The sequence below is a fragment of the Mastomys coucha genome, unplaced genomic scaffold, assembly GCF_008632895.1.
Source record: "Mastomys coucha isolate ucsf_1 unplaced genomic scaffold, UCSF_Mcou_1 pScaffold23, whole genome shotgun sequence".
In the NCBI taxonomy this organism is placed as follows: domain Eukaryota; kingdom Metazoa; phylum Chordata; class Mammalia; order Rodentia; family Muridae; genus Mastomys; species Mastomys coucha.
The window spans coordinates 73,088,592-73,103,431 of NW_022196906.1; the positions used below are offsets into that span (position 1 = coordinate 73,088,592).

The 14,840-nt window shown below is 43.0% G+C and overlaps 1 protein-coding gene and 1 pseudogene across 2 annotated transcripts in view; both read left to right on the forward strand.

Annotated features, from left to right (window-relative positions):
• The window catches only part of Ddx43 (DEAD-box helicase 43), a 31,603-nt gene extending 23,689 nt beyond the window's left edge, over positions 1 to 7,914 (forward strand). For both annotated transcript variants that reach the window (XM_031345166.1, XM_031345167.1), the window contains 7 exons: positions 1,191 to 1,278; positions 2,267 to 2,394; positions 2,753 to 2,862; positions 3,649 to 3,787; positions 5,019 to 5,106; positions 6,108 to 6,248; positions 7,772 to 7,914. In XM_031345166.1, coding sequence (XP_031201026.1) covers positions 1,191 to 1,278; positions 2,267 to 2,394; positions 2,753 to 2,862; positions 3,649 to 3,787; positions 5,019 to 5,106; positions 6,108 to 6,221 — 667 coding nt within the window. In that variant the 3' untranslated portion in view covers positions 6,222 to 6,248; positions 7,772 to 7,914. The remainder of the gene's footprint in view (positions 1 to 1,190; positions 1,279 to 2,266; positions 2,395 to 2,752; positions 2,863 to 3,648; positions 3,788 to 5,018; positions 5,107 to 6,107; positions 6,249 to 7,771) is intronic.
• Positions 7,915 to 10,601: 2,687 nt separating this feature from the next.
• The window catches only part of LOC116073653, a 24,490-nt pseudogene continuing 20,251 nt past the window's right edge, over positions 10,602 to 14,840 (forward strand).

Consider the following 14,840-nt stretch of genomic DNA (forward strand, 5'->3'; position numbering starts at 1 on the left):
TTGTTGCTCATGCAGAGGACCCAGATTCAGTTCCCAGAATCCACAGCAGATGACTCACACCATTTCCAGGGACACTGGCAGACACATGCATACACCCATGTACACATATACATGTAATGAAAATAATAAAACTAAGTCCTTCTTTAAAGAATAGTATGTGATTCCCACCCTGTGGCCTATGAAATGTCACAGAAAAGGGAGCAAAAAGAATGAAAGAGCCAGAAGTCAGGGAGGACTGCAAAACAGTGTCTTCTAGACATGGCACGCAGTTGCTGCACAAGGTCTACATGCAGTCGATCTAGTCAGAACTCTGGCTTGGATTGAACAGTTGCCAGTGGAAAGTGCTGTTCAGGAATGGGGCCATGGTATGTTGCTTATGCTTTAGTGTGTAGCCCTACGTCTACATGCATGTGGCAACACATTGAGCTTAGGAGGGTTGTGTGTCTGTGACAGACAGACAGAGGAAGCGAGACAGAGAGAGATGAGGTTGGGGGTGGGATTAAGGATCCTAGTAGGAGTTGGAAGGGCAGTGAAGGGTGGATTTGATAAAATGCATTTGTGTATGAATGGGATTTTTTTGGTTTACAAAAAACGTATATTTGGATGACAGAGGAAAACTACTAAATCACTTTATCTTTGGTTTTCTGACATTACAAAAAATGAAGTTATATTTCATTGTCAATGAAGCAAAAGGTGACCAATTTCATTTCTTTATGTATGTTGAAGCTATCTATATAGCTTTTGAACAGTATACTTTGAAAGTGATTTGTATTGTGCCTAAGTACTTGTTTTTCCTTGCTGATAGTATGTGATAATTATAGATTATTTGGTTTTGGTGGTTTGTTTGTCTTGTCTTTTATACAGGATGAGGTATAACCTTTTATTACTTTTTTATATGTGAAACTTTATTTTAAGTTATATACGTGTCCTTAACCTTTGAATAATATAGATAAAAAAATAAGTGAATGAAAAACAGTCTTGTATTAAACCTAGTTAAAGGTTGCATCCAATAGCTTAACTGTAGCCAGACAACTCTTAGTAGAATTTAACTGTAAATTTGTTTCACTGATTTAACAGATTGGAAATATAAAGATGTCTTTCATGAGTAACATGATTCACAGCATGCTTAAAGAAAATTGGTAACATGTTTTAATAAAGTTTTGATGATGGTGATCTTGTTTTGTTTCCAGCGCTACTTGGCCATATGCTGTCCGCCGTCTTGCACAATCTTATTTGAAAGAACCAATGATTGTCTATGTTGGTACTTTGGATCTAGTTGTAAGCTTGTTTTTATTGCTATTAAAACTTCTTAAAATTATGCTTAAAGATCATAGTGGGGCATACTTAGTGATAGAATACATATTTAGCATTCATGAAGCTAATCCCCAATACATGGAGGGAAAGTAGCAGATTTTGATATGTCTGTTCTGTTTGGTTCATTAGTTCACTAACACTATATAATAGAAAATAGGGGTTGGATAGGTCGTTTAGTGGATAAAATACTTGCCACTGAAACATGTGGAATTCAGATCATCAGAAATCAGGTGGAGACCAGGCAGATGTGGTGATCATAAAGTCAGGATCCCAGACAAGCCAGCTAATGAGACTAGGCAAAGTCATAGATTTCAAAGTTCAGTGAGAGACCCTGCCTTAATTAATAAAGTAGAGAGTGACTGAGGAAGAGCCTGTCAACCTTGGGCCTCCACACTTATGCTTCTGCATACATATACATAAAAAATAAGAGTAATCAAATAACACTTGGTAATGTGATAAATGTTCAGGAGAAACAGTGGGAGTACTTCATCTAAAGTACTTCAGTATAAAGTACTAAACGGGAATGCTTCAATCTAAAGAGATCTTTTTTTTATTACGGTTAAAATAATGACCCCAGTGATTTTGTATTAAATTGCCAAAGTATTCACTGAATTGAGACTCATAGTTCATCCTCTTATTTATGAATGAAAGTCAGATATCCAAGGTTCAAGAAGATAAACATGGTATTAGAGGATGATTGTTCTTGAACCATCTTGAGCAGTAGCTGACAGCTTACAGCATGCCTGCCAGTCATTCAGGTGCTCCCAGATTCACTGTAGGTAAACAGATGATAAAAATCAAAGGCTGGGCTTACATGCTGAGTAGAAAAGGTAATTTGCTATGCTCACTACTTTTCTGTTTTCAAAGTATGAATTGATTATAATAAACGCATTGCTTGAGCCACAGGGGCTTTTCCCTGGTGCTAATATACTATGATCTCTAAATTATTTAGGCTGTAAGTACAGTGAAACAAAATATAATCATTACCACAGAAGAAGAGAAACGAACTCATATCCAGACCTTCCTCGAGAATATGTCACCTAAAGACAAAGTCATTGTCTTTGTCAGCAGAAAGGCCGTGTAGGTATTTCCCTCTGCATGTGTCATCCTCAGCCATCCACTTGATTTACTCATGATTGTTTCTGTTTGTAGCTAATTTCAAATGGGGAGTCAGGGGGACTGGAGCGATGGCTCAGCAGTTAAGAGCACTGACTGCTCTTCCAGAGGTCCTGAGTTCAATTCCCAGCAACCACATGGTGGCTCACAACCATCTGTAATGGGATCTGATGCCCTCTTCTGGTGTGTCTGTGGACAGCAACAGTGTATTCACATAAAATAAATAAGTCTTTTTTAAAAAAATGGGGACAACTTGACAATTTGTTTGCTGCTTGATAATGGTATTAGAATAAGCCTTAAGATCATTTATTCTTTGCTTCAGTGCTGATCATTTATCAAGTGATCTGATTCTCCGACACATATCAGTGGAGTCTCTGCATGGCAACAGAGAACAGAGTGACAGAGAGAAAGCGTTAGAGAACTTTAAGACAGGTGAGTTATAATTGCTGTCTGTTGCAGTTTCTGGTAAGTCTAGAACCTGGGCTTGACTAGGTGATAATATCTCTTCATAGCTCCCATTTCTCAGTCTGTCCTTGCCTTGTAAACCCAAAAATAGACTTGTTAGAGCTCTATTAATCTGCTTCTGAGAGATAACTAGCCAACTCCACAAAGACTAACACATGAACAAGTGTCAGAATATTATCTTATAATGGAGACTGTATCTTAGTTTACCTGAATGACATATATCTTAGTAACTTCTCTATTGCTGTGATAAAACACCATGACCAAGGCAGCTTATAAAAGGAAGGCTTTTATTTGGGGCCCATCACCATCATGAGGAGCTTGACAGCAGGCAGGCATAGCATTGGAGCAACAGCTGAGAGGTCAGGAAGCAGAGAGCTGCACTGTGAGAGTGGTGGGGAGCTTTTGAAACTTCAAGCCCTCCTCCAGTGACACACTTCCAACAAAGCCACACCTCTTAATCCTTCCCTAACAGTTCTACCAACAAGGGACCAAGCATTTAAACATAGGAGTGTATGAGGTCATTCTCATTCAGACCATACCAAAACAGTCTCTTTCCCATATTGTTCAGATAGACAAGAGAGAACCATGTGCTGAACTGTGGTATGTTGTATTGTGACTTGCCTGTAGTTTAAAAATCTTCCTTTTCCATTTTCATGTAAGCAATAATCATTTTATTAAATAATAAGAGTATATAATTTTCATGTCTTGGACTCACTATTACCAGACAGGGTTAGTGTTTGTCTTTCTCTTTAGGTAAAGTGAGAATACTTATTGCTACTGACTTGGCATCTCGAGGTCTTGATGTCCATGATATCACTCATGTCTACAATTATGACTTTCCACGGAACATTGAAGAATACGTACACAGAGTAGGGCGCACTGGGAGAGCAGGGTAAGCAGCTGGGCTACCCTGGAGAGAAGCCAGTTCTGGTTCTGGATTACTGTCACCCCTCAGAGACTGTTCTTGCCCAGAAATCATTTTATTCTCTTGTAAATGTTCTGTTTCTCTCTTGGCCCTTACTGACTCTTTTATCCTTTTCATCTGCATGACCTAGATCCTGCTGTAATTGGCTTCTTGTAATCCAAGTTTTTAAAAATTGTTTATTGTTGTCTGTGGGTTTTCTTTTTCCTTTTGTTCTTTTAACATTTTGTTCTTTTTTAAAGATTTGTTTGTATATTTTATATATATGGACACTTGGTCTGCATGTACATCTGTGTGCCAGAAGAGGGCATACAATCCCATTATAGATGGTTGTAAGCTGCCATGTGGTTGCTGGGAATTGAACTCAGGACCTCTGGAAGAGCAGCCATCTCTCCAGTCCCCCATGTGTGTTTGTGTTTGTTTTGGGAATACTGGGGATTGAACTTAAGGCCTCACACATACTAGGAAGTGCCCTACACTAAGCCATATCCCTGGGCCTCTTTGTGTTCCCGCCACCCCCATCCCACAGGCAAGCCTTGAACCTTGTGATCTTCCTACCTTTGCTTCCCAAGTATGTAATTGTTTATGCTAATATTTTAAACCTGCAATATTCTAACAGTGAACTGTGTTCAGTTGATTCTCATGCATTAGCACGAGAAGAGAATATGTACCCCTACTATTGAACTCTTGGGCTGTTTTTAAAATAACTGAGCATTATACCAGCCTTCTGAACCCAGAATTTCTGTGTCTTCAAACTTGACTAGGCATAAATCAAAAATATATTTTTTTAAAAAGTGCTTGTGCTGAACACACAGATTTTTTTTCTTGTCTTTGTTCCCAAGCTGGACGATTATAACATCTATTTTTGTAAAATGTGTATATGTGTGCATATATATGCACAAGTATGATAAGTAATCTAGGCAGTGATATATATTATACAGGATAATTCATAAATGTGCTGCCATTTTATGTAAGAGACTTGAGCATTCTATGATTTGATGTCCTCAGGAAGTCCTGGGGCCAACTCCATTGAATGCTAAGGGATGACTATTTAGATTCTCAATTGCTGTTTATGTGATACTAGCTCTATACCACAGATGTGTAAAGGTTGAGGTTTCTTGGTTTTGTTCTGTTTTCTGTATTAACTGAATTATGAGAACATGGTATAAATTAGATGACTTGAACTTTTTCCCTCTTAAAGGCGCACTGGAATGTCAATTACCCTTATCACAAGAAATGATTGGAGGGTTGCCACTGAATTGATTAATATTTTGGAAAGAGCAAATCAGGTGAGAATATGAAACTTACTAGAAATACATATGTTTATTTTTATTCATATGTTATGCCAGGTACTGAGGGTCCTGCTTGGCAATAAGACATATAACAGTAAACTAACATGAGGGCTTTCACATGGCAAAGATTGTGAGTTATGGAAGTATGGGATTAGAAAACCTAACATAAGAGTGAGCAACAGACAGCAGTGGAAGCACTGTAGGTCCAAGGGTGAGACAGAATCTGTGACAAATGGCACCATTAGAGAGGGGTGTTGGCAGTCTGAGGGAGAGGAGGACTAGCCAAAATGAAGGATGCATAAAAAACACAGAGTGGAAGCCTACTGTTTTATAATTTAGTTAAAAAATATATACGGGCCACTGAGATGGCTAAACAGGTAAGACAAGCATACATAGGGCCTGGCAACCTCAATTTGAGCCCCAATTTTCTCAGTGTGGCAGGAGAGAACTAACTACCAAGAGTTGTCCTCTAACCAGGAACCTGAGCACACACATACAGAACATAGACTATATGAATGTTTTAAAGATGTGTTGGGACTGGAGAGATGGCCCAGCAATTAAGAACACATTTTCTGAGTACCCAGAACCAATTTCCCATGAGCGTGTGGCTCACAGTTATCTGCAGTTCTAGGAAATCTGACACCCTCTTATGGCCTCTGCAGATACCAAGTGCAGAGGAGGTACCTAGACATCCATGCGGGCAAAGCAGTCATACACATAAAATAAAACAAACTAAAAATAAAAACATGTCGGGCAGTTAGGAAACAACAGAAATGGAGCAGTAGAATGATGGGTACAGATAAGGTTACTCTTAGCTTGTAGCTTAGAAACATTTAGGAGTTAAATGTTGGAGAAAGACCTTTCTTTTCACCCCCCCCCTTTATTTTGGAAAGATGTCTTATAATTGTGGATTCTAAAATAATTTGAAGGCCATTCAGCATATCATAGAAAGAAAGGAAAGGAACACAGAATCCTAATAATACATTTAATAATTTCAGAATATCCCAGAGGAACTTGTTTTAATGGCTGAGAGATACAAAGCAAATAAACTAAAAAGAGAGATGGAAAAAAAAATGGGAAGACCTCAAGGAAAGCCCCAGAAGTTTCACTAATGCCGTGTGTAGCACTAGGTGCCACAGGTAAAGTTTTATGGTGTAGACATTCAAAACTCTGTCTTTGTTGTTTATTTCATTGTTTGTTTTTTGAGACAGAGTCTCTTTAGGTATCACTGTGTCCTGGAACTCGCTATAAACCACAGTCTGCCCGTTTCTGCCTCCCAAAGTCTGAGATTAAAGAAATGTACAGCCGCACCCAGGAAGTCTGTCTTTCAAAGCCAGGCTTATATAGTGTATGAATTGCAATCAACATAATCCTAAAAACTACTAACATACTAAATGAGGAAGTCTTTCTCTTTGACCTATTACCAAAGTCTAGTTAGTGTATCTTTTTTTGACATGCCACCAGGCTGGTCTCACATGCCATCCTGCTGCCTCCTGAGCACTAGGGTTATAGGTGCTAGATAGAGACATTGGCACATCAATATTCCAGGTGATGATGGTCTTTTTTTAAAATTGTCTCTTTTATTTGAAAAAATATTTTTATTTATACAGTGCTAGGTTTAACAGAATGTACAATCCAAAGTGCTTTACATATTTGATCAAATGACTACCAAAAATAGCTGGCAAGCATTTTTGTGGAAAAATTGGACCCCTTGTTCATTGTTGATAGAGGTATAAATTGATTTATCTGTTTTGAAAACACCATAGTAGTCTCTTTGCAACCATATGATGTCACAAATCTACTTCTGGGTATACATACCAAAGAACAGGAAGCAGGACCCTCATATTCATAGCACACTATTAGAAAACAGCAGTACTCTGTTGGAAGCAAACTGAAAGTGCAAGAATAAGGTTATACAGTGTATCACATGTAACAGAGGGACTGTCAGTTTTAAAAAGGGATGTCACCTGTAGCAACCAGAGTGATCTTGAGGGCATTATGCTTCAAATGAAAAAGTTACAAAAGAAAATATGAGGTGTCTAAAATATCACATTCCTGTAGAGGCAACAGGATCAGGAGTCCTAGGGCAGCCTGGGCTTGCATGAGACCCCATTTCAAAGAACAGTCATAGGAACAAAATAGTGCTTTCAAGGATGTTAGGAGTAAGCAAAGAAGGCATCATTGTTTGATCGATAACAGACTTTGAATTTTGCAAGTTGAAAGCTATAGAAATTGAACAACAGTGAATATGGTCATCAGCACTAAACTGCACACTTGCAATGTGTGAGAGAGCCGGGCAATGTGGCACACGCCTTTAATCCCAGCACTCGGGAGGCAGAGGCAGGAGGATTTCTGAGTTCAAGGCCAGCCTGGTCTACAGAGTGAGTTCCAGGACAGCCAGGGCTACACAGAGAAACCCTGTCTCCAAAAAAAAAAAAAAAAAAGTTTGAGAGAGTGTATTTTATATCATGTAATTGCGATGGTGGTGCACACCTTTAAGCACTTGGGAGGCAGAGGCAGGTGAATCTCTTAGATTCAAGGCCAGCCTGGTTTGCAGAGCAAATTCCAGGATAGCCCGAGCCACACAGAGAAATCCTGTCTTGAAAAACCAAAAATGCAAGAATTTTGTAAATAGTAACTTTTCTTCCCACTTATTTTTCAGGATTCAAGATTTTATTCAAAGTGGAATTGTTGAAACATACATCAATATGAAGAGACTTGGCTGATTCTTAAAATAATAGTGTTTTGAAATATAGAATTCAATGTTTTATACTTTCTTTAATAAAACAGTAGTTTTTAACCTTGTTGAAATTTTTTATGGGTATTAGTTAAGACTGTAGTACTAAGAGGTTTTATCTATAATACTTTTTAATTTAATAGAGAAATTAGGGGGCTGAGCATGCAGCTGAGTGGTAGGGCACTTGCCTAGCATGTACAAGACCAAGGGTTCAATCCCCAACACTGAAAAGGAAAAAAAGACAGTTATCACCTATAATGTTGTTGTACCAACGTCTGTGAAGCGTTTGATGCTTGCTTAGATGTTGTCATGGCAGTGAAGAGATAATGGGAACAAAATGTTGATTTTACAGTAAAAACGAAAGTTAAATCTTTTGTCTTTCTGGATGGTATTTTAGTTTTATATTATACACATAATTTATTATCTGGATCTATTTTAGTCAGGTAAGTACAGCTCACCTTTTTAAAAGTGTGAAGCAAGTAAACTGGGAGGAAACAGGAGCCATCTGTCCCTCTTTACACTCAGCCCGTAGCTGTGCTAGCACCCTGCAAGGATCAGACTGCATTTATATGAATGTTTCTTCAGTCTCATTCGTCTGACTGCTGCCCTGAGGTTTTGTGTTACCTGTTCCTCTGTAAATGATGTTCTATTTATATTTATGAACTGTAGGGTTTGTGTAGCTTTGCTCTAGAAAGAGTAAAGTAATTATATTTGTGTGTATATGCTATGTGTGATGGTGGTAGGCCATCCTCATGTCTGCATTATTCATCTAGAGAGTTTGCTGGGATTGGTGGCTAGATTAATAAGAGAGCCTAATAGAAGAAAGGGTACAGTTAGGAATCAACAGCTGAGTCCATCAGGACAAAACAAGTATCAGGTACATCTAAGGTTTTCAAGACAGGGCATCATATCCTGCCTTTCCCTCCTTGAGTGCTGAGATCCTATCATTTCAAATGTCTTTCCCTTTCGCTACCCTTTGAACTGTGGCACTTATACTCCCTTATGTAAGAGGAGTGTATTCAGAGACTCCCAGTAGATGCTTAAAACTGGGTAGTACTGAACCGGACGTGTGCTGTTCCTTTATCTGTGATAAGGTTGTAGGACTGTGCTGGTTAGTGTTGGCCTCTTGGTAGAATCTGGACTCACCAAGAGGCAAGCCTCCAGGTACCGGATGCCAGATTATTTAGATTGATTAGACTCTGACTAGGTCTGTGAGGAATTATCTTAACTAGGTTTATTGAGGTAGGAAGACAGTCTTACAGGAGGGCAGCAGTATCCTATGGGCTTGGATCCTGATTGCTGAAGAGGAATCTAGCTGAACATGAACATTGATTGCTCTGTCTCTTAACTGCAAATGCAATGTAACCAGCTGCTTCATATACCTGCAAGGAATTCCTGCCATGATGAACCATACCCTTGGAACTATGAGGCAAAATAAACCCCAAATATTTTATAGCAACAAAAAGTAAGTGAGAGGCACAGTCAAGATTTTCAATAGCGTTGGGCGGTGGTGGCACACGCCTTTAATCCCAGCACTTGGGAGGCAGAGGCAGGTGGATTTCTGAGTTCGAGGCAAGTCTACAGAGTGAGTTCGAGGACAGCCAGGACTACACAGTGAAACTCTGTCTCGGAAAAAAAAAAAGATTTTTCAATAGGTATGAGTGTTTGTGCACATGTGTATTTGGGTGCATGTGCCTATGGAGGCCAAAGGAGAGCATTGGGAATCATTCTCTATTGCTCTCTTTTATTTATTCACTTATTTAATGTGCACTGGGTTTTTTGCCTCTCTGTATGTCTGTGTGAGGATGCCTTGTCCCCTGGAACTGGAGTTACAGACAGTTATGAGTGCCTATTGAACTCTGGTTCTCTAGAAGAGCAGCCAGTGCTCTTAACTGCTGAGCCATCTCTCCGGCCCCCTTCCTTATTTTTTGAAACAGGTGTCTCAGTAAACCTGAAGTTCATCATTCTGGCTAGACTGACTGCTCAGTAATCTGGGACACACCTGTCTCCATCTCCAGTACAGGTTATAGGCACTTACAGTCAGGGCCAGCTTCTGTGTGGGTAGTGAGTATTTTTTTTAATAAAGATTTATTTATTGTTATATGTAAGTACACTGTAGCTGTCTTCAGACACACCAGAAGAGGGCATCTGATCTCATTACAGATGGTTGTGAGCCACCATGTGGTTGCTGGGATTTGAACTCAGGACCTCCAGAACAAGTTAGTGCCCTTACCTGCTGAGCCATCTCGCCAGCCCAGTAGTGAGTATTTGAACTCAGATCCTTTTGCTTTCACAGCCAGAAATCCTGTGCCACCTCCCCCTCACCCCTGTTTTGGTTTTTTTTTTTCAAGGTTTTTAAAATTTATTGTCTGCATGTGTATGTCATGCATGCATGCATACCACTTCACACATAGTAGAGGGTCAAAGAACAACTTGATGCAGTCAGTTTTCTCCTTCCATATTTGTGTGGGTTCTAGGGTTGAACTTGGATCATCAGGCTAATTGTGCAGTTGTGGGAGCTGGAGAGATGGTTCAGCGCTTTAGAGCGCTTACTGCTCTTGCAGAGGACTCAGGTTCAATCCCCAGCACTGACATGGCAGCTCAACCACCTGTAATTCCAGTTCCAGGGAAATCAACACCCTCACATGACCTGCACAGGCATGTATACATACATGCATTAAGGCAAAACACTAGTACACAAGGAATCTAAAACTTTAAGTGTGCCATTCTGTAAGTTTAAGGTAGCCTATTCAGCATGGATATGGCAGACAAAGGAATGATGCTTGTCCTAGTGAGGTGTGAGCAGGACCCTGGGTACAGTAGGATGGTACAAGATTCTAGCATGCCACTCAGAATAGCACGCAACTTGAAACATACTTTTTTTTTTTTTTTTTTTGGTTTTTTTCGAGACAAGGTTTCTCTGTATAGCCTTGGCTGGCCTGGAACTCACTCTGTAGACCAGGCTGGCCTCGAACTCAAATCTGCCTGCCTCTGCCTCCCAAGTGCTAGGATTAAAGGCGTGCACCACCACTGCCCAGCCATACTTTTTTTTTTTATTTTGAGTTTTTCACTTCATGTTTTTGGACCACAGTTGACTGTACCAGAAATCATGGAAAGCAAAATTGCAGTTAAGTGGTCTTATTGTATATAATCATTAAAACCCCAATGTAGTGACAGTGACCTGCTTCTCTGAGAGTGACAACTGTAACTCTCACAAGAATGAGGCCCTGGATAGCTTCTATCATTTTTCTTATAGAACATGCACCCACGTCCCGAGATGATAAGAGAACAGCTGGAGCTCCAATAACCTTGCTTTAAAAACAAAACACTTGCTGGGCAGTGGTGGCGCACGCCTTTAATCCCGCAGTTGGAAGGCAGAAGCAGGCGGATTTCTGAGTTCGAGGCCAGCCTGGTCTACAGAGTGAGTTCCAGGACAGCCAGAGCTATACAGAGAAACCCTGTCTCAGAAAACCAAAAACAACAACAACAAAATGCTTTTTAAAGTAGTAAAGCGCTTGGCCAGCATCTGTGGAGTTCTGGGTTCATGGCAGGGAAAAAAAGGAAAAAACCCACAAAAACCCTGCAATCATCATGTTGAAGATGAATTGACAGTCTTAGGAGCTAGGAAATTGGCTTCCTTGTCAGGAGTATACTTGCTGGGAACAGATTGCTCAGTGATTAAGAACACTGGCTGGCAGTGAGTTGGGAGTGGGTGGGTGGGAGGGGGAGCATCCTCATAGAAGCAGGAGAAGGGGAGGGGGGTTCCGGGAAAGGGGATAACAGCTGAAATGTAGATACATAAAATATCAACAAAAACAAACAAACAAAAAGCACACTGGCTCCGTCATTCAGAGCTACTGCTGGTCCCGTGGCTCCCGCCACCCCTGTCTCGGGTCGAGTTGCCCTCCCCACCCAATGGAGGCCCAATGTGAGTACTCGACATACTTTCTGGTGGTGCAGCTGCCTGGGCACTCGGGTCGGTACCGGCGCTGCCCCATTCGACTATCTATTTGTACCTAGGGGAGACAGTCGCTTCCTGCGGGCCCTGCGCTGCCACAGGGCGCTGTGAGTCTGGCGTTGGGGGCGGCGCGGGCTTGGCATTCCGAGGAGCTGGGATCGAGTTTGGCGACCGCATTGGCCGCCCCGGCCTGGGTCAGCGCCGAAGGAGGGCTGCTAGGGAGCTGATGACCAGGATGCTGAGCCCTCGGGGGTGAGAGGGTTGTTTCGAGGCTGCAGCCACCTTCCTACCCACGGCCCGGGCTCCGCTACCTCTTAGGGAGCAACCACGCTTCCTGTGGAAGAACCAATTGTGTCCATAGATGAGGTATCTCCCCACTCACCGTTTCACTGGTTAGACTGCCCCCAGAGACTCCCAAGGCCAAGACTGTAGCGTGGAAGCACGAGGCTATCTGCGCTTGCTACAGACTTGGTCTCCTGGGGAGACTTTCCATGGAGAACAGAGTGCCTCGGAGGCCCAAGTGAGCACCCTACTGACGCTGCTGCCCCCTCCAGTTCCAAAATGCCCGCAGTTCCCTGTGGCTGGAAAACACTTGACCATGCTCAAGGTGCTTTCTGGGAGAGCTCTTCCCAGAAAGAACTCTCCATCTGGGATTTCCGAATCCTCCCCAACTTCAACGCCAGTTATCTGTCTGTGCGCTGGTGGACAGTGTCTTGTCAGCAGTCTGGGGAAGTCTCCATGGGCTCCTTCCTGGTACCTCTGGCTACTTCCCCTATCCATTTAGTGCCCTGGAGGAACATAACTTCCTGTTTCAGCTGAGATGGGGAGAGCAGGCCCCTCCTGAGGTCTTGAAGTCCCCTTGATTGCTGTGGTTCAGTGGTCCACTCCAAAGCTGCTCTTCACCCAGAGCATCTACACTCACTTCCTCCTGCCCAGTGTCTGCCTAGAGCGCCCCTGCTTTGTGATGACTGCTTCTTGTGAGTCCCTTTCGCTGTCATCTACAAGCTGCTCAACAACCCCCAAGACTTCCTTGCTGTGAGGCTCTTGTGGACCCCGGAACACATACAGGCTGGAAAGGTGCTGTGTGAGGGCCATGCAGACCACCCTAGACTCCACGGTCCTTAATAACCTTGGCTTCTGCCGAAAGGGCAGCGCACTTTACCTTCAGTGTGGTCTTCCAGGCCCTAAGGACAGGACTAGTCAGGGATCTTAGCTTCTAGCGAGGAAATGTCTTATGTAACACAGAGGCTGGGCACAGGGAAGGTGGAAACCCAATCCAACCTGGGTCTGAGAAGGTCTGTATCTTCCAGCTGAGCCAGCACAAGAAACTTAAGCTGCAGTTCACTGCAAGTGTGCCCCACCCTTGGCCTGAGGCCCAGCCCCTGCCCAAAAGAGCCGCCCCAGCCTCCTGCTCCCCGGGACCTGGTGGAGAGGCACCAGACCAGCATGGGTCCTTCTCAGTCTTTTTCCCACCAACTTTCCCGGAGCTGCCTTATGAGGTAAGGGACCTGGACTAATGTTGGTTTGATCAAGAATGGAGTTGGAGTCACGAGCAGGCCACTGAGTGGGATGCTATACCCTCACAGAGCCCACAGTCTCTTGTCTTCTTCCAGGTCAGACTGTATGATGGAACGCAGGGCCGTCACACCACCTGTGGCTTCCCCTGTTGCTCTTCCCCTCTACCTGCCCCAGGTCAAGGCTGTGCTTTCTCTAGACAAAATCGTCAAGCAAGAGTATAAAGTCGGGTGGTGGAGCCCATCAAGGTGCACCAGTCTGCTGGCTCAGCTCCTGACACTCCAGAAACCCAAAGACCCCCCGGAGGGCTTCCTGTTTCTAGGCTGCGCCTCCCACTGTGGGCAGAGAGGCCCTGTCCTGGTGAAAGATGAGGGCAGAAGCTGCGAAATGGGCAGTGTGGCTGCAGCTCAGCCAACAGTATTCCCTAAGTCCTTGGGGGAGGGGAGGGTGGGGAGGGCTGGCCCCGACCAAGCAGGCCAAGGGCTGGTCTGGTGCCTCTCCACCAGGTCCCGGGGAGCAGAAGGCTGGGGCGGCTCTTTTGGGCAGGGGCTGGGCCTCAGGCGAAGGGTGGGGCACACTTGCAGTGAACTGCAGCTTAAGTTTCTTGTGCTGGCTCAGCTGGAAGATACAGACCTTCTCAGACCCAGGTTGGATTGGGTTTCCACCTTCCCTGTGCCCAGCCTCTGTGTTACATAAGACATTTCCTCGCTAGAAGCTAAGATCCCTGACTAGGAGCTCCCTTTCTCCACTCCTTCACTTTGTCTCTAGTTTATTCTCATCCCTCTATCCTCTCTGCCTCTGAAATTCCTTTGCACCCACCTGCAGGGCTGAGATTGGAGGGTGGTAGTGGTAAAGGGACCCACAACAGTGACAATGACTCTCCTCCCTCAGGGGTTGGGAACATAGCTAGATGGCCTCTTTCTGCCTGTCATGTTTTATGTTGGCAGCTTGAAGCACTTTAAGTTCCGTTTTCTTGTTTTGTTTTTGTCTGTTCCTATAACTTATTCTCTGACTACATCTTCCGACTGAAGTAAAACCTTTAAAAGCTGTTTGAGGGAAAAGAACAACAACACTGGCTGTTCTTGCAGAAGACCCAAGTTCACACTGAACATTTCAAATGGATGAACTGTGGTGGGTGCATTATATATCTCAGTAAGGTTGTTCCTTAAAGTCAGCTTTCAAAAGCCACCAGGACAGTAAGGAAACAGTATCCAAAATCAAAGTATGAGTTGAACTCAAAAGAGCAAAGCCAGCCCAGTGTGGCAATATATGGATATAATCCCAAATATTGATGAGGCTGGGGCAGGAGGATCTGACATTCAAGGCCTGTGATTTCCTTTTTACTTTGTTTATGTGCTGGGAACTGAATTCAGGGCTTTCTGTACCATCTTGGGGAGGAAGACACATTTGAAAAAATTAAACAGAGCTTGGATTTTTTTTGGGAGGGGGGTTAGGGTCTGCCATTCTACTTGTTAATTGACCTCAGAACTCTCCTCGTGTTGACACTTTTTCTCTGATGTT